This window comes from Nyctibius grandis, chromosome 23 (genome assembly GCF_013368605.1).
Source record: "Nyctibius grandis isolate bNycGra1 chromosome 23, bNycGra1.pri, whole genome shotgun sequence".
NCBI lineage: Eukaryota > Metazoa > Chordata > Aves > Nyctibiiformes > Nyctibiidae > Nyctibius > Nyctibius grandis.
In genome coordinates, this window is record NC_090680.1 from 6,346,308 (window position 1) to 6,372,476 (window position 26,169).

General features: G+C 41.7%; 1 protein-coding gene across 1 annotated transcript; it reads right to left on the reverse strand.

Moving 5' to 3' along the window:
* Positions 1-1,790: 1,790 nt before the first annotated feature.
* TOMM70 (translocase of outer mitochondrial membrane 70) lies at positions 1,791-24,820 on the reverse strand. Its single transcript, XM_068417520.1, has 12 exons — positions 24,538-24,820; positions 15,273-15,446; positions 13,890-14,016; positions 11,743-11,852; positions 10,414-10,562; positions 9,074-9,281; positions 8,347-8,481; positions 7,102-7,209; positions 6,279-6,395; positions 5,322-5,419; positions 4,692-4,814; positions 1,791-3,946 (listed from the first exon to the last, which is right to left on the reverse strand). Exons 1-12 carry the CDS (start codon positions 24,790-24,792, stop codon positions 3,793-3,795), a joined length of 1,758 nt encoding a protein of 585 aa, XP_068273621.1. The 5' UTR covers positions 24,793-24,820; the 3' UTR covers positions 1,791-3,792.
* Positions 24,821-26,169: the final 1,349 nt, after the last annotated feature.

The following is a 26,169-nucleotide window of genomic DNA, read 5'->3' on the forward strand; positions in this document are numbered from 1 at the left end:
AATCACAGCAACTATTATACAGCCATTTCTCTGAACAACTCCGTCCTTCCCTCCCCTCTCTGTACTAGTTTAACATGCAGCAGAGCAGGAACCAAACACTACCTTTGGAGGGTTAAAGTGGTACAGGATTCTCATGGGCTGACCGCTTAGTTTTAAAAATGCAAAGTGCAGTCTGCGACAAACCGAATCCGTGGCCTGGACCCTCCTCCCCTGTAATCCCACGTGGAGAGAAGGGATGAAAATCTGCAGCCGAGCTCTTTGGTGAGCTCAGCAGAAGAGGTGATGTGAGCTCAGCTCTTCAGTCTGTCACAACAGCTTCTGAGCACCTTGTTTTAGTAGGGTGTTTTAGGGGGTCTCCAGTACACTCCACTCAGAACATACACATGGACTGTGAGTTTTGGGGGTTTCAATGAAAAAAAGTACACAATCGGTTCTCAGCTAGATAATAAAGCAGTCAATACTCAATCTCTGTGTTGGTAGAAAACAGGCACTTCAAGAATCCATATTATGCACCAGTATTCTGTAAGTATAGAAAACCAGCCAGTAACAGCCTGAAATAGCTCCAGAATCCCAGCCTGCAGTTGTTTAAGTTTTTTTAAAAAAGACAGGGCAGAAAACACAGTAATGCCTCTTGTATTGGGCAGTGTTGTTACCACTGCAGCTGGGAAGCCTGCTCAAAGCTGCATCTAAGGTGCTCTTAATAGTTCCAGAATAAGTCACAGTGCAGCTCCTTAGTATACGTTAGTTCCGCCTTCACTTTCAATCTGCAATTAGATCCTAGTAACTCCAGTCACAACTTCTAATCTCACAGAATCAGTCAGGTTGGAAGAGCCCTCTGGGATCATCGAGTCCAACCATTGCCCTGACACCACCATGTCAACTAGACCAGGGCACTAAGTGCCATGTCCAGTCTTTTCTTAAACCCCTCCAGAGATGGTGACTCCACCACCTCCCTGGGCAGCCCCTTCCAATGGCTAATGACCCTTTCTGAAAAGAAATGCTTCCTAATGTCCAACCTGAACCTCCCCTGGCAAAGCTTGAGGCTGTGTCCTCTTGTCCTATCGCTAGTTGCCTGGGAGAAGAGGCCGACTCCCACTTCACTCCAACCTCCCTTCAGGTACTTGTAGACTGCACTAAGGTCACCTCTGAGCCTCCTCTTCTCCAGGCTAAACAACTTTGGCAAACTTATCTCTAACATGAACAGGAATTTCTACAGGATCAGAATTAAGATGCAAGACAACTGTGTAGAAGCAACTTCCCAGAGTCTCCAGGTTACACCAGGTTTATCCAAGTCTTCAGTGCTAGCTTCCTACATTATTTCAACAGATTTGGGGTTTATAAATAGCAGTAATACTTGTTTCACTTCAGCTCTCAATCCCTACGAAAGCTGTTCTCAAAGCTCACATGCACACCTGTCTTAAAGCAAAACCTCAACTCTATCATCCATTTAAAAAAAAAACCCCCTTTCCCTAAAGGGATCCACCTCCATACACACATTAACAGGGTGTCAGCTGCTCAGATTCCCCCCTTTCCTGGCTGGATTTCCTTTCCCTTGTAATCTTCAGCTCTCAAGATCATACCTCTGTGGGTGATGGAAGCAATCAGAGATAAAACTTGTTAATTCCATGTCTCCTCCTCATTTTTTCTTAAAAGGCTGAAGTGAGAGTTGGCAGGGAGATCTCCTCATTGTTAGTTCTTCCTAGACTAAGAGCAACCTCAAACAAGCACAGAGCGCAGCACTGCAGAGAACGCTTTCATCGAAACCTGTTCTTACACACGTCAGAGAGAGGTACTTGAAGGTAATATTTATTTTTTCAGTTTACAGGTGATAACGTCATTTACAAAAAAAAAATTACAGACAATGCATCCTTTCAGTGCAGTTTCAAACTAGTTCAACAACAGGCAGAAGTCTGTGATGATCTGGAATGCTAGGATTTGACAGCACATGCTTTTTTCCCTTAATGGATGGGGTGGGGTAAGGAACGGGGTACTGGTAGGGTGTGAAGAGGAGGAAATGCCGATGTCAATAAGGCCATGCGAATAAAAACAGGAGAACAGGACACATCGGTCAGTCTGGCAGATTTTTGTTCTCATGTAATTGATGCAGAGATGGGAAGTTCTAGAAGACATTTGACACTTGTTATGTGCAGTGCCCTTAGAAGCTGCCAGTACCTTCCAATGCCTTCAATCCTACACCACCACTATGATTTCAGATCACCTATTGAGCTACCTAAACCAGAATGATTACATCTTTATGTCTACTCTCCATCATTTGAATTCTCAACTGTAGCTGCTGGGAGAAAGGAAGGTCACGTTGAAAATACAAGCTGCTGCTATATGGTGCCACAACTAGAGAAGAAGACAGTTTGAGCACAGCATGGTTCATTTCTTTAAAAGATGAAAGACATCAGACAATTCAGCACAAGCAAATCTATGATTTCAGGATGGAAAGAAGCCCAAATTAGTGTATCGCAAATTAAGCTACATCAGTTAAGTATCTGTATGAGGTTTATCCAGCCACATCAATCCAAGGAGAGGCAAGATGGGCTCACTGACTTCTGTACCAGAAAGATCAACCCAAAGCAAGAGAGCCCTCGGTGAAGCTCCTAGCTAGGGGAAGATGGATTATACTAGTATTTAATAATTTGCCAATCTGCTGTGTGCAGAACAGTCGCTTCCTTTCTATAGTATTTGTGATCTTGGCCAAGGCAGGCTCTAAAGAACAAGGACACCAGCACAGTTTCTAAATCCATTATTTGAAGTTTTAGCCTACGCTTTGTTCCTATTTCACTTAATCCTGCCAAGGGGCTGTTAGAAGGAGCACATCAGCACCCAACAGTCTCTAGAGACTGAAGAGAATGCAGACCCTCTATTAGCTGTTACATGTAAGCCAGAACGTTGGAGATTACACAGATTATATGCAAGCGTGACCTTCCCTTGGCAGCTCTACTCCCAGCAGTGCTTTCGGTTCTTAAAGTCCCTCTGAACCCTCCAGAACCGTTTCCTGACATTCACATGAGCGCTGCTGCACAGGAACGTGGCCCTTCTTCAGTAAAACCTACACTGAAGCAGGGTTACCTGACCTTTTTCCCCAACCAACCTCTTTACTAGCTCTCCTATACAGTACGCTGGGGCTTTCTGGGGTGAGGGTAAGGACTATCAAATTAATTCTCTAATAGCTGCCACGGGACTATTTCTAAGTTATGCAGAGGGTGGGAGGGGCTTTAGGGGAAGATTGTGCATGCTTGCCTATATTTACAGGGATTCTCTCCACATCTACTGACTTAAAAAAACTCTCTATTATTAAACAGTTTGAAAATTATTTTTTTCCTTTTTGCAAAATTAAGATCAACCCTCAAGGATTAATTGCATATAAAAAAGAAACCTATTTTACAGCACTGACTAGTATTACCTTTAAAATCAACAGGAAAAAAACCCCCACATGCTGTAATATTGTCTGATAAAGCAAAAATCGCCCACAACATAATCACCCAAAATGAACCAGTGTTAAGTTTTTATTTGCATGGCCAAAATATCTTCCTTTTGTTCCCCTGCAACTTTATCTCCCTTAACAGGCTTTAAGGTTTTTGCTGCAGCAGGAACAAGATGCAGTACTGCATACTTCCTTACAACCACTCCCACAACACCTACACATTTAATAGATGGAGCAAATGACAACACCACGAATGGGAAAAAACTAAGTTCCACCATTCAACATGGTCTGCAACAGCGTCCTTAGGGCTGGCTGAAGTGGGCAACTTCACTTTAGAAGGTCATTTCCTCCTCGTTTCTTTACAGTGTTGGTGGTTTCAAGCCATACTTCTTTGCAACTTCTGTCTGGGCATAGGCAGCATCACAGAGTGAGTAGAGGTGGGCCATCTCCATTTCAGATTTGGCCAAGTTGATAGCTTTGTTGAACATCTCAATGGCTTTATCCAGATTACCTCTGAAATAAACCAAAATGTAGGCCAATTAAGACCGGCACAACAATCTTTTCATCTCTGTAGCATCTTTTTTCCTTCAGGACTTACACTGCTAACAGCTTAAAAGGACTCTGGGAGGAACCACCACGAGAACTCACGATGATGACAAGCAAACTGAGAGAAGTTATTGCCAAGCCTAAGCAACTAGGACAGCTGTTAAGCAGCCTTCCTCTTGAGAGCCCCACAGGTGCTAGAGGGGGAGAAAATGTTCTCCACAGGACACCAAGTTTACTTTTGTTTACTGCAAAGATAATACTGGGACAACTAAACTCATCTGCCTTGAAAAAAGTCTGTATGCTTCAGCAGAAAACTAGCACAGACAAGAGCTCACGTTATGTAAATAGGAAATGCATGCAAAATTTCTCATGGCAACAGTTTAATTGTCTGTCCTTTTGAGGGCTAGACATGTTAAAAAAAAAAAAAATGCAGAAGGGATGTATTTAAACACACAGAGACTCATCTGCATGTTGTCTAGTAAGTATGAAATTGGTGACCACAGGAACTTGTCAGACCATAAAGCAGAATTATGCCACACACAAAAGAAGGCTTCACCTAACAGTTACAGCACAGAAATCAGGACTTTGGGTAAGAGCTGGCCTTACACAGCACTGGGGAGAAGATCTTAAGAAAGATTTGAGATCTTTCTAAAGGGCTACTGTAATTTCAAAAAGTAGCTAAAGAACTCTTAACACTGCAATTCAACATTACCTTTGCACTTCAATCGTTCCCATGGTTTCATATGCAAAATCACATTTGTTATCAATTTCAATGGCTTTGCTTATGAGTTCTAACCCTTTGTCTACATCTTGCTTCCACTGGAGCTGAAGTAAACTAGAAGAGAAAGAAAATTTAGAACAAACTTCACATACTCCTTCCAAAACCCCGATCATGTAAGCAAAAAAATAAAAAACAAACCCAAATTATTTAATTCCTAATGCAGGGTCGACAGTAACTCCACGGCTTTTAAAAACACGTACATGAAAGTCACTTTCAATAAGCCACGTTACCAGTTTAATGACTCTAAAGAAAGGTAAATTCCTCCCAAGAAGACTTGTTACAAGTTATTTTATGAAAACTTCAGCACAAAGCTGAAATTAAGATAGGGCTAAAGTAAAAGTCAGATGTACTTCAATTAGGAATGAACACTAATGAAACCTTCCTGAAACTTATTTACAGTTTAGTCAAGAGAAACTGTAGAAACACATTTAACAGCACTAAGATGTTTTCACAGAGTTTTTTCTCCTGGCTAAACTTCTAAACACAAACATTCAGTTCAGGTTGATTGATCTAAATACGCCAACTGCCCCTGACCAAAAGGATCACAGACTCCATACATACCCTTTATGAACATACGTAGTGGCATTGTCTGGCTCAAGGTCAATGCACTTATCATACATCTCATCGGCCTTGCCAAACTGCTGCTGATCAGTTAGTGCCTGCATCAAAAGAGAAACCCAGACACATCAATACGCAACCAAAACACGCACTCTGCGCTAGGCTGGTTCTAATTAAAGCCATATTGACGATGTGAGATTGGATATATCTCTCTTATAGAGCAGGCCAGGCACACCAGAGTTAAGTTTCAAAATTGAGGCTTTTTAGAAGAAAGCTGCTAGGCTTTAAGTGCACAAATCACTGATCACAGTGCCATCTGCAATGGGAGACCCACAAGCAACACGCTGAGTGTACTGCAAATAAAAACCATTCTAAAAGTCTGTACCTGCCAAGGCTCAACTTCTTCCTTTTTCAAATGTACTTCTTTCAAGAGGAAACGCATCCATACTCCCTACCTACTGAAAATCAGAATATCTCACGCTTCGTACGAGAACCAGCAGTACGTTTTCTTAGAGAAGAAATGACGGTCTCTGTTACAGGTGTACTCTGAACATCTACACTAAACTCTGCTTGACCAGAACATGTCATTTGTAGCAGAACGAAACCATTACCCTAGTTTCACACATTTAACTCCCAAATTACCTAGAGAATCCCTGACATCCATCAAGTGAGATGCCACACCCATGCAGGAATTCAAGGGGAAGTGTATGCCAGACCTCTGCCTCCTAATAACCACCCTTGACTTATATTCACTTATATTCTGCTCCACCAATTCCCCTTCTTCCTCCTCTACCCCAGAACACCCATACCCACAAATTCAGGTACCTTATTAAAGACAGCATGTGTTATCTCAGAACTAATTCTCCAAAATCTTCATGTATTATTTGAAAAAATGTATGTTATCCAAGATAAAAGGTGCAAGAGAAGGCAGCGTTTTCTTTAACAGAGAGAAAAATGTACCTGAGCATAGAGTGCATAGCCTTCAGCACACTTTGGAAATTTTTTTATGACATCTTCAAAGCCTTTCAGGGCTACTTGCACAGGCAAAGGATTATTTCCTGTATAAGCTTGGCGATACTATTGAAGAAAGAAAAAGAAAAAAGGAAAAAAAAGAAACAACACCACAACAAAAAAAAGGCTCATCAGACCTCTCCCCACTTCCCCAAGAGATGCATGCATCATAACATCATAACAATTACAAGTTCCAGAAGGTGATGTGCCTGCACACCCTACCAAATCTGTCTGAGGAACCTACCACGTGTCCAAGTCTCTGGTAGAGTGGACTTGGAGAGGAGGAGAAAGGGTGAAAGGAGGAAGCCATAAGGCCTGATAGCTGCCAATAGCCTCCCCCTATTTCAAAAGCCTAGAAATTCCAAGCCTGGAATTCCTCCTTGTTCACACCATGAAAAGCTGTTCTCAGAAGATTCCTGCATGCAGAGGCATTGTAACATTTGTTTCCAATTTCTTGAAGATGACAGTTTTCCACAACATTAAAGATTTAAATCAATTTTATGTGATACAATTTGAATGATTTGTGTTCCTCTACCAGAAAACAGAAGAGATGACCTACTGCTTGAACAACGAACATTTCCAAACGAAAGCAGCAAACCCTTCCTCCAGCTGAAGAAACTGTTGCGTTATTTCTTTACATTTTTATTAAAAGATATCAAGATGTTTGTTGCCCTACTTTTCCATTAAATTGGAATGAAACAGAGAAACACAAAGTTTTCCAGAACTCTTTAAAAAGAAAAAGCATCCAGATAAACAGCAGCGTGTTACCTACCAGAGCAAAACATTTCTGTGCTTGAGCCAAGGCAGAATCGGGTCGCAATCGGATACATTCATCAAAGTCTTCCACAGCCTCTTCTATTTGGTCAAGCAGGATTTTCAGCTAGCCAGAATGAAAGAAAATCCTATTTCTGTATTTAATCTGTGCTTCAGACACTTAAGTGATAATTCAATTAGCGTCAGTTACTCATATCGTCTCCAATTCAGTTTTAGAACTGCCTAGAAACCTACAAAACCCAGGACTAAAACTCACCGCCATAAAATAACAAATCCACCAGTGAAACTTTGGCTTCATACACAAAAAGGCGATGTCCATGTGCAGGGATTGAGAATGTTGCCATTACTCCTTTAGCATTATGTCCAGTCTCCAAAACTATGTCGTGTTTTCTCAAGTCGCTTTGCCTTGCTGTAGTTAATGCCTGTGGACTATTTGGATGTCGAAACATTTTGGCTTTCCCAGCTTGCATTTCAAATTTTTTTTGACATTCTCATTCCTCCACAAGAGTGGAGCTCACTTCATCATTCTTTTACTTTACTGTGAAGTTACTGTAAAACACTGATTCTCAATCTGCAGAAAACTTCCACTCCCTTCAATCAACACGTAACACCATTCTTATTTCTGAGCACTAAAGAGATCTAATGAGTTCATGGAGAGAGGCACTTGATCTGTGGTAGTCTTCCTTACGAATACGACTTAGCATTATCTGCATATGGTAGTTTCCTTTTTTCTTCCAGCACCTTTTATATTACAGTTCTGTGGAAGCAGGCCTCTCTAGGTCTAGAAATTAATCAAAGCCACAGCAGTGTCACAAGCCAGAGATGAGCTGAACAGACGAAGTCTAGGCCGTGGTGCTGCAGATGCTGAGTTACCAGGAAGACGTTACTGCCGTTGTGACAAAGCTTCCTTCCATGCAGATGCTGCTCTGCCATATCAGGCCCCTTCACAGAGGAGCTTATATCTGCTGTAAACGTCTATAAGCCCTACTACATTTAAGTTAGAGTTTGTATTGATAGAGGGCTGAACCTCTGTCGCTCGGCATTCTTTCCTATAGCTACAGAAATTGTTTCTGCCTGACCTGAACCTGCAAATTAGACTGCGTGTTTATTCTTCAACAGTTCCGAATTAGGAGTTGATGTTTTTCTGCCACAAACACTAGATGAAGTGTCTCTGATGATGTACTGTTTTTTCTTTTAGTATATATTGAAATGTTCAAGTATTGGGACAAAATTAGTTTCTTACCTGTCCTCGATGGTGGTAAACATCTGCATTCTGAGGATCAATATCAGCAGCCATGTTGAAGTCTTGAGTGGACTGCACAGGCTGCTGCTGCTGCATATGCATACTCCCTCTCTTGATCAGAGCATTAGCTCGGAGCTGTAGAAAAAGTTCACAGGAGCATTAGCCACTCCACCATTCCTCCAGATGGGCTTTGTTACAATTACAGTAAGTTTTTCATTTGACTAATTTCTCCCACTGACAGATTTTATTCATTCTAAGCAAGAATAAATTTCATACTGACTCTAAATGAATCAACCCCCTTGCTTAATTTCAAATACATCAGCCTATGCTTCCATCTCAGTGGATTTTCAACCCCCCCAAAATCCTTTATAAGACAGTTCCCTATGCTTATAAATACATCAACATTTTCTGAAGCAGTTCAATATGCAAGCACAATTAATGTTTTTCTCTTATCTATGAACTGTTTTTTCCAACTGGATAAGCCTCCAATTCATTCAACTCGTTCTTTAGTTTGTACTACTTAGCACAGCTGTCTCAAAAATCAACGAGCCCTTGAAAAGACAATTTGTCAGGAACAAAAAGACAAAACAGTAAATAAACCAGAACACTCCCACTGAAGTATCTGAAAAGTTGGAAAAACCAACTTCTGGAACTATACTGCAAGTTTATCATCTAACTTCCATATTTTCTCAACCCAAACTATAATCCAGCTGTGACAGAGTCTTACCTTCACATTTGCATCTTCCATGCTGATGACCTGATCTAGGTCTGGTTTGGCAGCATTTGAACTGCCGATAAGTAAGTAGAAAGTAGCTCGAAGAAGCAAAGCTTCTGCCATGTATTTTCCCTTTGCTTCAATTTCTTTTGTGCTTTCACTGATAATTTTGTCATAGTTCTCTTCTTCCATATATTGTTTTGCTCTCAAATAGCCAGAGCTGTAAATGATGTAAGAACAGTTGTATATATACATGCATTCACTGAGCACTGCAATTTCAACACAGATTTTTCATTAAATCATAACAAATACTAACTTTTGCTACACTCAGTTACAACACCAGCATAATAAGTAAAGTTATAAATATTCCTGGATGGACCCATCACAGACTGAAAACAATTCAGACAAAGAATGGCCAAATTACATTGGAAATAAAGAAGAAAAATGTTTTAAAGCTCTTGAACTTGAGCTTCATTTGTCCCCTGAATTTTTTTTTTTTTCACATTAAGGGCAACGATAACCTCTGCCTTAAAACAAGAGGGCTGGGATGGAATTCCAGGTCAGAAAAGTGAAATATTAAACCTAGCAATGTGCAGTTTATACGTGGAAGAAAGGATTTCACAGCAAAAAATCACAGTAAGCACTGCCTTGTTCTCAGCTAAGTGTCCTGCATTCAGTGAATCTGCCTGTAGATCAGGACATTCTATCTTAGTTAAAAAAATTCTGAACAGTTTGCAATGGTTTCCATACTGACAGCACTGATATCTTCCACAAATAAGCTGGAAAGCACCATAGTAAGTTAAAGCACCACTCATTTGATGCTCAAGCTCCACTCAAAAAAAAGAAAATGCTCAAGCTTTTCTTCGTTTATTTGCAGTTTGATTCCAGAAAGACAAAACACCCTTTCAGCCTCAGTTGCTGAAAATTCATACTTTTCATTAACAAAGACCCTTTTTCTAGCTTGGCTTCTCCCTTCCAATCACTAACTTGCTCTCTTCCTTGGAAACTCTCCTTCAGTATAAAAACATTCCTTTCTTCAGAAGCATCATTCAGCACTCTCCAGTCCTCCCATCTCCTAAAATTTACTATGACACTGCAGTAAATATTCAGCATATCTTCCCAATCTCCTTGTCCTTCCTCTGCTTAGTGGATCAAAGCCACCTACAGTTTGGATCTAGCCAGTCAGCTTTCATAAAAGTTTCATTTTTAATACTGATCTTATTTCATAGTCTCACTTTATTACCACAGGATTTCCCGTGCCAAGTTCTACAAAAACAAGTTACACCGAGCAGAATGTCCAAATCACTGAAAACTTAATTCCAATACCAAACAATTCCCAACTGTACACTCACTTTTCGTTTACTTCAGAAGCCTCTCCCTCCTTATCCTTATCTTCATCCGATTTCTCACCCTTCAGCAAAGGTTGGGAGATTATATCATCTGTGAAAGAACTGAAGTAGGATTTAATGAACTGTGGTGAGGGCATCAGGGGCTCACGATTCTGAAACACAGAAATGCAATTTCAAGTCATTAGATGGTAAGATCAGATGGTAAATACAGAAATGGATAAACAAATGTGATTATAAAAAATTTAATTCATGAAAGAACTAATGTATGACTTCCCACTATCTCATTTGATAGTCTGATATTTTTATTTGACAGTTTGACATTTAGGGCTTTTTTTAGGTGTATTTTTCAAGACAGAATCAGGAAGATGTGACTTTGCCCTGCGTCATTTTTTCTTAAGCAATACTGGTTTTTGCTTATTCTTTAAAAAAAAGCCCAACCTTAAACTAGTATTATTTTATAATAAAATATATACGTATAAAACACAGGAATTCTGCTGTCAACTTAATCTACATGAAATTTCTATTTATAAAACCAATAATAACCTGGGGGAAAAAGCCCTCAATCATCATTCTCCTAATTTTAAGTTATTCATTACATATGGAACCAACATTCTTAGGCGATTTCAATTATAATTTATAAATCTTCCTATCTCAACACACATAACTAACTCACCCACCTGACGTGTATCTGAACATTTGGCTACTGCTGTTCCAATAGATCCTGTTTCCATTATGTTGCAAGTCCAGAAACGCCCCATGCAGGGCAGCACACCAACTTAGGGTGTTTCCTGAATGTCATAATAAATTTCATTATTAAAGGAAAACAATTGTTAGAAATAGACCTCTCTTCCCTAACTGAGGTTTCAAAAACTTTGGACAGGTCCCAAAGTAAAACGGCATTGGTACAACAGTAGCTTTGCACAAAACCATTCGTGTCGATTAGCGATAGGACAAGAGGACACAGCCTCAAGCTTCGCCAGGGGAGGTTCAGGTTGGACATTAGGAAGAATTTCTTTTCAGAAAGGGTCATTAGACATTGGAAGGGGCTGCCCAGGGAGGTGGTGGAGTCACCATCTCTGGAGGTGTTTAAGAAAAGACTGGACATGGCACTTAGTGCCCTGGTCTAGTTCACATGGTGGTGTCAGGGCAACGGTTGGACTCGATGACCCACAGGGCTCTTCCAACCTGGTTGATTCTGTGATTCTGTGATTCTTAGACTTCAGCAGATGAATAGAGTGACTTGTTTACAACAACTAACAGAACGCCAACAACCAACATTTCAACAGCCAGTCAGGTGAAATCACAATTTGTCACCAATATCACAAGTCCTACCTTGTATTTCTCTTTGGCCTTTTCTTTTCCAAGGAGTTTAAGAACTTTATCAGCTAATAACATGCTTTGCTGGTTTTGGAAGGCTTCTAAAATGCAGACTGCAGTGACATCTAGGAAACAACATACAAAAGTGAGATTAAAGACAAATTCTGATAGTCACTGGAGTACACTAAAATGTGCCACTGCCAAACTACTACACGTCCTGTTCAAGGGTAAAAGCCTGTTTCCAGTTTGCTGTATTTACCATGTCTTCCAAGACACAAATTTGTATCCAAAATGATCTCCTTATGATAAAGAACTTCATGACAGCGAATGAAAGAAATTACATTTATTTTTATCTTTATGTTTTTATCTAAAGACAAACACACTTAGACAAGCAGTGAAAATGGACATGCCCAGCAGGGGCTTTCACCATTTTGAAACTTGGAGGATAGTAATTATGTTCATATTATGTTCGTGTTAAAAGTGCTAACACAGCTTCTCTTCTGTGACTGGTCCTAATTTTCTGCTTTTAAAATTCACATTCAGTCCCATCACATCTCGTTTCTTCCCCAGTTTAAGAAATCTTGCCATATTATATCTCAAATTTTTCTGCTCACCTCTGTGACTGATTTTTTCCTATTTAATTTTCACTTAAACATCAGTGAAGATGAACAGAGTTTGGATTTGAAATTCAAACAGAGTATTGTTTGAATACACTTGAAAAGCAAGCGTCTTACCCTGGGGTTTTAGTATCATTTCTGTAATTCTACGCTGCTGTAGGTACTATTATGCCATCACTGATACAGAAACTCCCCGCAACTCTGGTGTTGTCAAGAAGCACATCAGAGTCCCTACATCCAGAAAGAGCATGAGAGTGTGCAGTAATACAGCGCTATACGACCTTAGCAGACAGGCTTTGCCCAAAGCAGAGAGCTGTAAACAAGTGCCCTGACTTGGGTGAAGCAGCACCTTCCCAAATTATACTGCCAGGGATCATTGGAGGGGGGGGTTTTGCTGCTGGTGGTGGGTTTTTTTTGGGTTTGTTTGGTTTATTGCAACTATGTAAGGTTTAGATTTTATTATAGCACTCTGGAAGTGCAGCTGTTAGTCAATCAGTGATTGCAAAGGATGACACTATATGACCTAAGTAGTCCTTTCCTAGTCACTATGGTCTTACAGGGCAGAAAGGCATTCTGCCAGCAGATAAATAAATAGATAAATAAAATTTCCACATCTTATTTACCTTCTAATTTAGCAGACCTAATTCTTAGCTGTTACACATAATGAAACTAATTTAACAGTTAGATTTGCCAGTCAGAGCATTGCCTAATTTTCTGTCCTTCTGAAAATTTCATTTGCCTTTTAACCTTGCATCATCAGGAATGATTTCACTTGATGAAATTTAAATAGGTCCTTTCAAGCAGTGTCCCTTAGTTCAAGAGGGCCCTCAGACAACACATCTGACCTGTAGGTCTCCTTAATTTTCATGGCTTCTCAGTCACATCTTCCTGACAGTTCAAAATGTATTCTGTTAGGAACAGTATTTGGAAGGATTTGACACAGTAGTTTCTACCAAATACATAGTGTTAATATTAAAATAAAGGTTAAATCGGTTCCAATTTTTATTAAAAGTTACACATCAGAATGAAATGCTACTGAAGCTGTTTTCCCTTTAATACCTGCCAAATGCCTTTAAATGACTGTAATATACTCTTGTTTCCGACCACATATCTCCACCTGCAAAAACACCTTGGTTTCTGTAGTAGTACCATTTCTCTAAAACAAACAGGGAAGAAAGTTTGTTTACTGTATAGAACAACTGTTGTGTGGGTTACCCACTTAGCATGTTAGATTAATTCTATTCTAAAATGTAGGGAGTTTCCTGGAAAAAGAACACTTTGAGTGGCTACAGTAACAACAATTTCTCAGCAGCTATTTCAGATGTAAGTGGATGAGAGCTTGAAAAATGGGAAAATGTTTCCTCTTACAAGAGAAGAAAATGTACTTGCAGTAGCTATGAATGGTTTTAAATAAATAATTCTGTATTACTGTAGTTAGAGAAGTAAAAACAAAACAATCCCAGAAGTTATTATCTCCAAAGTTGTCATCATTAGCTCTCTCTGAGCTAATTCCACTTTTCAGTAAACACATCAAGAGACACTCACCTTCTAAACATTCCTTCTTATTGTCTAGCTTCTCATGAGCCTTTGCGCGTCTGAAGAGAGCTTTCACATATTTAGGGTTAAGCTCAACAGCCTTTGTGCAGTCTTGTGCCACTTCTGTCCATTTTTGCTGCGGGTAGAAAAACACCACCATGAGAGAGGCCCTACTCAGCTGCTTGATGTTAGCTTTCCACTCCAACTCCAGGGTCATGCCCACCTAACAGTAGCTGCAGTTCCCAGGGCTCCGGTTCTACCTGCTTGCCTCTATTTCTGCAAGTTTCTCAGTAAGAAACTGCCAGCACCACTGGAAGCCACCTGCACCAGAAGAGCCACAAAACAGAAAAGGAAATCCTACAGAAAAACGAAGCCAGACAGTTGTACAAAGCATATGGGGGAAGATAATGAGTTGACGTGAAGATGCTTGCAGGAGGGACCATTGGGACTGAAAGACTGGTACAAAATAAATAGAAGAAAAAAAGACAAAAACATAATGAAAACCAACAAACAAGTTCCACAAAGTGCTAAAACACTTTTTTTTTAAACGCTACATACTACAAAGGTATGGTAAATGAATATGTAGGAGTAGAGCTGGTTGAGGGTATTAAGACCTAAAAATCCATTTATCTGCAAAATTTATTATCAAAACAGGTTTTTCTAATAACTGAGAGAGGAACCACATACATTTGGAATTCATTATGGCATGAACTAGTGTTATAAGTACTACTTGATTAGATGAGAACTGTTTTCTCTCTCCTCTAACTTTCAAGACTACATTTCCCTAATCACATGGTCTCTCACTTGATACTTCAGACTGTACAAAGCCAATTTTCCCCCTCTTTTATAGAGCTCACCAACTTGACCTCATAAGCAAATCTATTGATACCATAATAAACAACACTGGTTGACTTCTAAAACTAGGATCAAGTATATTCAGCTATCAAGTAAATGTTACTTCCACAGGTGCAAAATTTAGGTCTTGGGCTTTAGTAGGATTTCTGTGATTTTTTTGTTTCATTTTTGAAGTAGCATCCTTCCAAAATATTTGGCCTTTCACCTCACAGTTAAAGAAACACTCTAGTAGAGACAAGAAAAATTAATTTATGTACAAGAAAATTGCTCCAGAGGATAAGAAATTAAAACTTTGTCTTACAAGAAAGGGACACATAAGAATTACGTAAGATAGACTGAGAATAGTTAGCTGAAAATGATTTTATTTATACGTTGAAAAGTATGACGAGCTAGTAAAAAGTAGCTGCAAGCAACAGCATCTTGTTGTGAAGACAACAGTATCACCACCTGGGATCTTTCAGTGCACAAAAGCGATAAAACACACAATTTATAATGCAACTTTTTAGAATAAACACATAATTATCTTTAATTTCTTACCAGTTGTTCATAGGCAGCAGCTCTATTTTGATAGAAGGTAGAAAGATCAAGGTTTTTCTCAGGAGGACACAGGCTGATAGCCTCAGTATAACACTGAATAGCTTGTTCATATTTTCCTGCTTTAAAATATTTGTTTCCTTTGTTCTTGGCTGCTTGGGCTCTATCAAGAGGGCTCTGAAAAAGAGAGTGATAGGTCAGTTCAAATGAGAAAAGCACTTAAGGGCTGATCTTCAACAGCATAAAATGAACTGGAGTGGTAAACTCTAGCCTAGACTTCTGAAAATCTCACTCCTTCTGTCTCCTGGAAAAACACAACAGATTTTCTTTTGCAAGTGTATCAGACAGGAGACAAACTTTCAAAAGATTCACTACAATGGTATTAAACAACGCAGTGATTTCTCTTTGGAAAGCTGAACAGGTTTTAATCTTTCGTGACTGGTGATCAGTAGAACCAATAAGACAAAGTATTCCTCCAAAGACTAAGTATGAGAAGACAGCAAAGCCCTCAAAGCAATTCAAACAGGAAAAGTTTCCTACTGAAATACGTATAAGACCAGAGCTGACTCAGCAGATTATGAATCAAATATGGAAAACACTTTGTGGAAAGACCTACTGAGCAGGATGAATAAAACCTGTAGGGAAAGCAAAGCTAGTTATGCCTTCCATACACTGAACAAATTAACTGTCTTTACAGCTAACTGCTCTACAGCTTCACACAACCTGCTTCATCCAACTGCTAACACAAAGTGCTGGACCATCACGGTCTGTCAGGATAGAGAACTTTTCTAACTGGCCCCTGACCCTGCTAAATGAATCCTTATGTTCTGCACCGCCTGTTGATCGTCTGCACTTCTGCAGGACCAACAGTGCTACCTGTAACCCCTAGATTTACAGATCAGTTATCAAATGTTGTGGTTTATAAGGAATGAGATATAAAAAGCCTCTCTATCAAAAGGGTATGACCCACAGTCAGGAAATACAGAGCTGCAAAAGATCCTAACGTTCATTTCTGGATTTCTGCTCCTCTTTCACAGGCTAGCTTCAAGGATCAGCATTTTGGGGCAGTTCAGGCTAACGTGCCAGACCAAAATGAACAGAGGTATGAGCATACATGCCATCCTACCAACCCCTCTGAGGATGGAACGGGTACAAACAGGGGCAGTAATGCCTTAATAGCTGCAGGACTCACTGCACCTCACCTGTTGAATCACAGGCACTGAAAAGATCATCTAGGATTTGCTGGCAAGTGTCAACGCTGCTCTTTGACCATCCTTCTGCCTCCTCTCCCCCCTCATTCACCGCCAGCGCCAAACTACACTCAGATTGCTGTAAGACAAACTTGAAAGCATCTTTGTGTTTCATCAGCCTGTTTCCCTTCATGTCGGCTCATTTCATGCCAGTCTGACCACTTATAGCATCTAAATGATTTTTAAAACTGAAAACCTGAGAGAGTTGCGGCTCTTCGGCCTGGAGAAGAGAAGGCTCCAGGAAGACCTTATAGCAGCCTTCCAGTACCTGACTGGGGCCTATGGGAAAGAGGGAGAGGGACTTTTTACAAGGGCATGTAGTGATAGGACGAGGGGGAATAGCTTTAAACTGAAAGAGGATAGATTTAGATTAGATATTAGGAAGAAATTCTTTCCTGTGAGGGTGGTGAGACACTGGCCCAGGTTGCCCAGAGAAGCTGTGGTTGCCCCCTCCCTGGCAGTGTTCAAGGCCAGGTTGGATGGGGCTTGGAGCAACCTGGTCTAGTGGAAAGGTGTCCCTGCCTGTGGCAGGGGGGTGGAACTAGATGATCTTTAAGGTCCCTTCCAACTGAAACCATTCTATGATTCTACGATTCTATGAACGCAGGAGTTGCTGTACAACTCTTCTTTTAAGGCCTGATTTCCAACCATGGCATGAGAGAATCAGATAATGGGCACCAGTCTTAGTGGCTACATAAAAATAGGCATCCAAACAGAACAAAAGTATCCTACAGGCACTCTCCTGAGGAGAGACTTACAAGTGAAACCATGTAAGGGAGGGAATTTCTTAAATACCGCTACTGCCAGAAAAGCTCTTCTCTCCTGGGTCACCAATCACTCGGCTTACAGGAAATCAATCTTCACCACCTCCACTGTTCACAGAACAAGATAATCTTTGGGTTTTTATGGCTTTTACATTTTTGGTTTTTTTTAATGATTTAAATTCAAATTGATAAAAGATTATTAACTTCACCTCTTTCCATACACTGTGTATAACTCTATGGATACACAACCCAGAATTAGAGTGCAAGTATTTTTACTGAGAGCCAAGTAACTGTGTATTTGACAAATCTAAGTTTTAAAGAAATGACTTACTTCAAGTATGTCCTAAATTTAGCTCCCAATACAACAAGGCTTCTCTTTTAACTAAGGGAAGAAGCGTTATGCATATGCACCACAGTCCCTGCACAAAGACACATGCCATAGATGAGGACTACTGGATAATACCCAAATGCAATGGCTGCTCCAGTGTCAGCTGTGGGATAGGAATTGTAACTGGAAGCTTGAAATCTGTAGTTCTGGGGCTGTCACTGGTGCTCTGCTGGTTCTTGGGAAGCATAAAGTCTTCAGACAAGCCTTATGTGTGCAATAGCGAACAAAAACTTCAGAGGACAGGCGTGATGCCACATGAAAACGCATTAAAATTAGTAACTCTGTTATCAGAGTAAACTTTGAATAACAGTAGGAGGACCACAGACCACACAACCAACTCTTCAGAAATGAATCATCGAATAGATGCTAACTCCATGGTCACCCTCTGCCCCACGCATTGCATGATGCAAGAAATTTGGGGGTAGGGAGTCAGGAGTTAGAGCACAACGTGCTATCATCTAATAAAGTCAGCAGTAATACCCATAGCAAGAAAGAAATCAGCTCTTTTTTTTTTTTGTTTAAAAACTAGACTAGATTTAAACTAGACTCCTAGCTCTTAGATGGTTTATCTCTGCAACCTTAGTCACACTATTCTGCTCTAGTCCTCAGTACGCACGCAATATGCTGTTTAATTGAATGGCTGATATTAAACACAAAGGCTGATACAGCTCTGAATAATCAATAAGCCCATTCTGATACGGACTTAGACTAAAAAAATAGAGTCGTTTAGCATCTCACACCCATGAAAAATGGGTCCCACACAGACCGTATAGAAATTGTGCATTAAAAATAACAAAATGTTGTATCTACGTCTTGAAGCCCAAATGGTGATAAAACACAATGCCAAGTTTTAAACTCAACTCTTTTTTAATGATCCTGATGAGATTTATGTTCTTAGCCATCATGAAACTCTTTTACCATAGAAAATATAGCAGAAAACAGTGGATTAATTTACAGCTTTGATATACAACCAGTCAACTTATGGAACAAAACAAACAAAACCAAAAGCACAGCTCTTATTTTAATTATGTGACATTTTAAAAAATACTCATAACCTATTTTTTTTTCAAAAAAAGCTTAATAATTTCTGTTTAAGTTACATATTCAACTTAACTAACTGCAGCGTAACCTGATAAAGCCAAAACCACTAAAAAGCTAAATCTCATGAGTCTCTTCTTTTGCTTTGGCATGTTTTTGCTGTTTGTTGTTGGTTTTTTTTGTGCTGTTGTTGCTGTTGATGGGGTTTTTTTGTGGTTTTTTTTTAAGATTAATATTAAAGAACTCATGTCACATTATATGCTGCAATACCTTTTCACAGTAGCACAAATAAGAATATGAAAATTAATTCTTAACATAAGATCAGTTTTTGAGTTTCTCAAGCCTTAGATTTAACCCTGATGATCTTTTTAAGGTGCTCCTTCTCAGCCCTCCAGTCCTTTCAATTGCTATATTGAACATGTACACAAATAACAAACTGATTATGCAAGCAACCTTCATGTACCTCATGCATAAGTAATCAAAAATCCTCACACCTTCTTCTTCCATTTTCTTGCAAATGTAATAATTTTAGACATTATTTTCCAATTTCACTGCTTCTCCTCACCTGACCCACTGCCATTCTATGTGGTGCACTGGACATTTTTTGTCCCTAAGGTGAAGGTCCATACAGAGCAAGAAAAACTCTCACAGTTTGTCATCTTCTGGTCAAAGAATCTGTGCAACAAGCAAAACACAGCACAATAAAATGAGTGGAAGTTCATCACCAATTATCTGCCAAGGCAGTATAAACAAATAGCTCAGAAGTTATCTGCAGTTACATAAAAAATAACATCTCGGTACTTACGACCGCTTTCAGCAACTGTTCACTAACAAGTCTTAAAGTTTAAGCCAAAGGACACTTGTGTGTTTGAGAAGCACTCCGTTATCTCGGTAACTAAACAAGCAGATTGCTAACTGTCTAAAGACTGGACAGCACAGACAAAAGTTTCTTAACTGTTACTTTAACCTCAGCAAATGTGCTTTCCTCACAGAATGTTCAGAAACTGAATGTAAAACAACAGCAACTTAGGCTGCAAGAATAATAAAGCTTAGTCACCCCCAGCAACGCCAACATGGTTAAACTAGCAGTTCAGAACTTTACATATTCGAGGGAGAGATTGTTTTTTGAAAGCAGAACAAGAAATCTGCTGCCAGCCAATGATGACAGCGATTCACAACAGAAGCACAAGCAGCAAGTTTCAGCATTTTCTTTTGGTCGAAAAGGATTTGCGTGAGCCCTTGTCTGACAGATGACACGGAGGGGGAGGACTGCTGTTTCAGCCATCTTAATCCATCAACTTGCAAAAAAAAAAAATCCCACAAAAAGCCCTGGTCTAGACCTCTTTCTTCCTTTCCAAGTGAGAGGACCCACTTGATGAAATCAGGTACCAAAAAAGTGTTGTTTTCTGAATACCTGCTGTTACTGAATACCTGTCTTTCATTTTTCTCTTGACAAACGTTCATCTCGAGTCTTATCTCAGACCTATACTGAAAGGCATTAACCCAGTATAAATGGTTTTAACATTCTCCTTAGCACTAAAACCACTATAAGAAAAAGTACGTCCACATGAGCGTAAGATGTAAATTCAGAGCACAAACAAGGACATATTATAGTCAGAAATAATTAAGCTCAAGTTTACAGTACAATTTGTCAACGTTCTCCATCAGTCACCTTCCTTTTACATGAGTTTGCCATTCACGCCTACCACGAATAAGGAGCTGCACGAGCTGCCAAGAGACTGACAATCGTTCTGCTGCTATTATACACGTTTAAGTTTTCTACACCTGTCCACTACAGCTGGCACGAAACATAGAAAGACTTACAGTAGGTCGACAGTAAGATTTATTAGGCAACAGGTGCACAGTACAACAGAAATGGCTTTTTACATACTTTGATCAGTTCAGGATAAACATCAATGTAAGTATATCTAGACAAAGGGGTCGCCAGAGGAGGGCGACCAAGCTGGTGAAGGGTCTGGAGGGTCTGACCTACGAGGAACGGCTGAGGGAGCTGGGGTCGTTTAGCCTGGAGAAGAGGAGGCTCAGAGGTGACCTTAGTGCAGTCTACAACTACCTGAAGGGAGGTTGTAGTGCAGTGGGAGTCGGCCTCTTCTCCCGGGCAACTAGCGATAGGACAGGAGGACACAGCCTCAAGCTTCGCCAGGGGAGGTTCAGGTTGGACATTAGGAAGCATTTCTTCTCAGCAAGGGTCATTAGCCATTGGAAGGGGCTGCCCAGGGAGGTGGTGGAGTCACCATCTCTGGAGGTGTTTAAGAAAAGACTGGACATGGCACTTAGTGCCATGGTCTAGTTGACAGGGTGGTGTCAGGGCAACGGTTGGACTCGATGATCCCAGAGGGCTCTTCCAACCTGGTTGATTCTGTGATTCTGCGATTCTGTAATCCGTTCATATACTGATCTAATGTCACAGCAGGGAGATAGGAAACATTCAGCAAGTGCTATCAAAATAGATATTGGAAAGAAGCCATACTAGTTGGCCGTTAATCCCAATACGTGGCACCACACAAGCCAAGGAGTTTGGCCACGTTCACCCACCACTGCACTCGAGGACTATATCCAGCTCAGAGGAAAATGTGCAAAGACAGTGAACTGCTGTGGAGCCAAACAGCTTTGTCTGCACTATACAACACCACACAGCTGAACTAAACAATTCAAGAATCTCTGCTCGATGCTCCCTCACATACCAAAACCACAGGGTTAGCCTATGAACTTGCTGGAAGAGTTAAGGGGTGAGATTTGGATTATCAAGGACTTGAAAAGGAAGTGATTGCAACTTAAGGAGAAAAAAATACTGAAGCAACCAACACAGTACCTTACTGACTAACCAGTGCTCGCTCCTGTCAGACAAGGAGGGTATAAACTTGCTAAGATGTTATCGTGAAATAAGTGAAAAAACATGAATCAACTGGGTATCAATTCATGCCATAAATGCAAAGCAGTTTATTTCTCCAATATGTTTAAGTTATGCAACATTCACTACAAACTAAGAGAGCACGTAAAAAGCAACTGCTGTTGAGTAACTAAAACACATTCCATCTAAATTATAAGAAACAATGACAACTTCTGTAATTAACAGATGCAATTTGACTTCCTGACCTTTGAGTCATCCGTGGATGCAGTTTTATCATCAGCACTTAACTGGTCCAATTAACAGTTTACTGCACTGCTGAGGAGCTGTGCTTACAAGAGAAAGAATCTCAAAAGTAGCTCAGCTTTTCCCGATATAGCACCTACACTCAGGGCTCCTGCCAACATGTCAGTCACGGATCACACACTTGGCCAGCGCGTCTATGCCAGGAGAACCCTCTAGTGCGTACACAGCCTGGGGAAAAAATGTGAGGCCTCTGCAGCAGGTAAAACAAAAGCTTGAACTGCATGCAAAAGAGTAAGAAGTCTGAATAAAGAACAATGAAGATTTTAGACCCCAATATTTTCAAAGGACAAACAAAAAAATTCAAGCTCATGTCTTCAGAAACAGTGAGCAGAGCACCAAATGAACACAAAAGCTGATTTAATGAAATGCACAAAAGAGTCTGGGTCCTAAGTTACATTTATGAGTAAAAGAATAGTTACCTGCCACATGCGTACACACAGCTGTTGGTAGGGCATTCACTACTGACCTATGTGTTTTCTAAAAGACTTATGTTTAGACTGTAAAATGAATTACTGGCTCTTATTCACTGCACAGATTTGTATCTGAAATCTGACTGAGTTTAAAAAAATACTCCCCCACGTTAGAAAGGCAGACCAATACAACGCAGGCAGTTAACAAGTAAAGCATCTGCAATGGCTGTATTTGCAATCAAGGGTTTTATCAATCATATCCATAACTAATCATATATGTGTGGAAACATGAAACCTACATGTCATCACTGCTTTGGAGACGAGGAAAAGGCAGGCAATCCTCCACACACACATAAAGCAGTCAAGGGAACCTGCAGCCCCATTAATTTTCCTGCTCCAGCCATATTTTGACCAGGTAGACAATTACCTCATGCAATCAGGCAAATCTGATACCTTCTACAGCTTTCCTAAGTAATATCTCTCATTTCTTTACAGTATAAGCAGTGACACTTGTCAAGGAACTCTGAATCATACCACTCAACCATATACTTATTCTTAGATGCAGTGATTTAATTTGTGGAGCGATCTGAAAGAGCTAGACCCAATATTTTAAATTAAATGCTATATAAGTGTTTTAAATGTTTTAAGTGCTCGCTTCAAGTACAACTACAGAATGAATGCAAACAGCTTCACAGTATATACTGTAACTCAGAAATACAATCAAGAAACCCAGAGTTAACACACTAACAGCAAAGTCACTGCAGCCACGCAAAGGTCACGAGTAGCCTTCAAAACAGAGCTCACACGTACCGAGCACACTGCCATAAACATGCCAGATGCTGTTTGCAGCCACGAGCCACAGCTACCACAGTAAACAAAGTCTGAATTTGTCCTCTGCACACTACTTGCTCAGTACTGTTGCCCGCGAAGGAACAAATCACTGCATTCAAATAACTGCCTCCAGGTCCAGCAGAGGTTTTGCAGCTCACTACGCTCCCAGGAACGCCCGAGGGTACCTATGATTCACGAGCTATGGGAGTTGCCACCCTCCTCACCACTCCCATGGGTTCCTGCTGCTGCCCGCCCGCTCGTGTAACACTGATCTTCATCACTGAAATGACCAAGGTTGAACTGATCTTTTCCAGTCTCCTAAAGATGATTTTTTTCCTCTCCTGATCATTTGAAACACGAAGTTTAAACTGTGGTCTGACAGTTTAAAGCATTTTGACTGGCACACAAGAATGGGAGAAGAAAATGCAGGAATATCTCAGTGGGATTTTCTTATCCACGCCAATCACTTTGCCAAATCCACCCCTTTAGACACGCTTGTCAATTGTAACCCCACCTCTGTAACACAACGTGCCCGGCATGGTACGTCTGTGACTGCAGAGGTGCAGAAAGTGCATCTTAGAGGCATTTTTCCACATATAGAATCATGGATCTGATCTGGACTCTGAACTTCATGTTGTCCTTCAATTTTTGTACAAACCATTTTATCTGAAAATTATCAGGATGGTAATTTACAATAGGATAAATATAAGTTTTGAAAGCATATCTATTTACGCAAACTCTACTCCGAAGTCTCTAGTTGCTTGAACTGTACGGCTTTTATATTTCCATGGAAAATATTTCATTTTAAAAAGATTTTCATGGTGTTTTCTTTCCACTCTGCTGTATCCACCATCTCAGACTCACACCCAACAGATCACAAACTTCCTTTTCAAAACACTATTCCTGGAAGCACCTTGCTCACAGCTATTCTACACCTCAGAAGCAGAAGTACCTTCACCCAGCAGCAGCACACTGTCAGATCCACCCTCACCCGGTTCATGCGGCCTCATGACAAGATTCCCTCAGTAACACACTTTTCCAAGGACCAGGACTGGAACAAACACACACACTCTAACCCAAGCACTATCAACCGGAGCACTCCCCTCACACGCAGCCTCCGGGGCTGGCACCGGGACTGTGACAACCGCTCCCCGGACCGGGCCAGCGACCTGCCCGGCCCTGCCTCCCGCACACCGAGGGCCGGCCATCCCCCCACGACGCTCCAGGCGGCCCCGCCGGCGACGGAGCACCCGCCCCCCAACCCTCCCTCCGTGGCCTGCGCCCACGAGCTCAAGCCCCGGCACCCCACGCCCGGCGGGGGCGGCGGAAGCCAACCCCGTCCCTGCCGTTAACAGCGGCGCTTCTCCCCTCCCGCCCCACAGCGCCGGGAACCGCCGCCGGCGCGCGCTCACCATCTCCTCGTGGCCGGGCCCGTCGGGCTGCCCGCCGCCGCCACCGCCGCAGGGCCCGGGGCTCGCCCGCCCCTCGGGGGTCTTCCGCTCGCTCGCGCCCTTGCCGCCGCGGCGGGCCGCCCGCCGCCCCCACAGGTAGAGCGCGCCGGCGCCCAACAGAATCGGCGCCCCCAGCACCAACGCCAGCTGCCAGCGGGACAGTCCCGCGCCGCCACCGCCACCGCCCGGCGCCTCCACGGGCTTCGAGGCGGCCATGATGCGCTCACACCGCCGCCCGGGGGAGGGGAGAGAAGGGGTCACCGGATGCCCGGGGCACGCCGGGAGGGAGCGGGTCGCGCAAGCACTTCCGTCCGCCGCTCGGCCCGGCCTGGCCCCGCCACCTGCCGGCGGGGCGGTGCCACCTGCTGGAGCGGCGGTGGAGCCGCGGCGCCCCCGTGGGAGGGTGTCCCGGCGGGGCGGGGGGTGCCACGTACAGGGTCGCGCTGGGTTTAAGTTATTAGCCCAGGCCTAAAAATTCTGAGTGTGTCTTTAGGTCCGGATTAATTTTGTGCGGAAGGAGTTTCTGGACTGCTGATGTATAGGACTGATGCAAAGTTTCTAGGGCTTTGTACTGGAACATTTTGAAGTAAAATTATCCTTGTTATAAATGCCATTTTCCTTTTTTTTTTTTTTTTAATTATCAATTGAATGTGTAGTAAAAATAATTTAATATGCAATACTGGAATTTTATATATGTTGTGTATACATATGCATTATATATATGCGTGTGTCTATACAGAATCACAGAATCACAGAATCAACCAGGTTGGAAGAGCCCTCTGGGATCATCGAGTCCAACCGTTGCCCTGACACCACCCTGTCGACTAGACCAGGGCACTAAGTGCCATGTCCAGGCTTTTCTTAAACCCCTCCAGAGATGGTGACTCCACCACCTCCCTGGGCAGCCCCTTCCAATGGCTAATGACCCTTGCTGAGAAGAAATGCTTCCTAATGTCCAACATGAACCCCCCCTGGCGAAGCTTGAGGCTGTGTCCTCTTGTCCTAGCGCTAGTTGCCTGGGAGAAGAGGCCGACTCCCACTTCACTCCAGCCTCCCTTCAGGTAGTTGTAGACTGCACTAAGGTCACCTCTGAGCCTCCTCTTCTCCAGGCTAAACAACCCCAGCTCCCTCAGCTGTTCCTCATAAGTCAGACACTCCAGACTAGGAGACACTATACCTACTTAGCATCCTTACCTGTAGGCAGAGGAAGCTTATGTTTCTTCCCTTCCCTTATGTTTCTTCCACTTACTTCCCTGAAGCGCTCGGCTGAGAATGAAAAGCAGTCATCTTTGATACTTTTTTGTACTCAGATAACACTGGTCATCTTATACCTAGAAAATGTCATTGTAGGTGGGAGGGAAATGGAAGGAATATGTGTGAAGACACATATTGCACTGAAGAAAAAAAAGGACTGAAAATGGAAACAACAGTAAGATTGCAAAGCAAATACCTCAGGAGCCCACCTAAAATTTTCCCTGCTGGACTATGAGTCAATATATCTTGGTGCCTGGTAGTAAAAAGCTTGAGCTGTGTCTCCTTTAATTTATGGCTTATTGCTATTTACGTAAGCATATTCTGCCAAAGCTGCAGGAC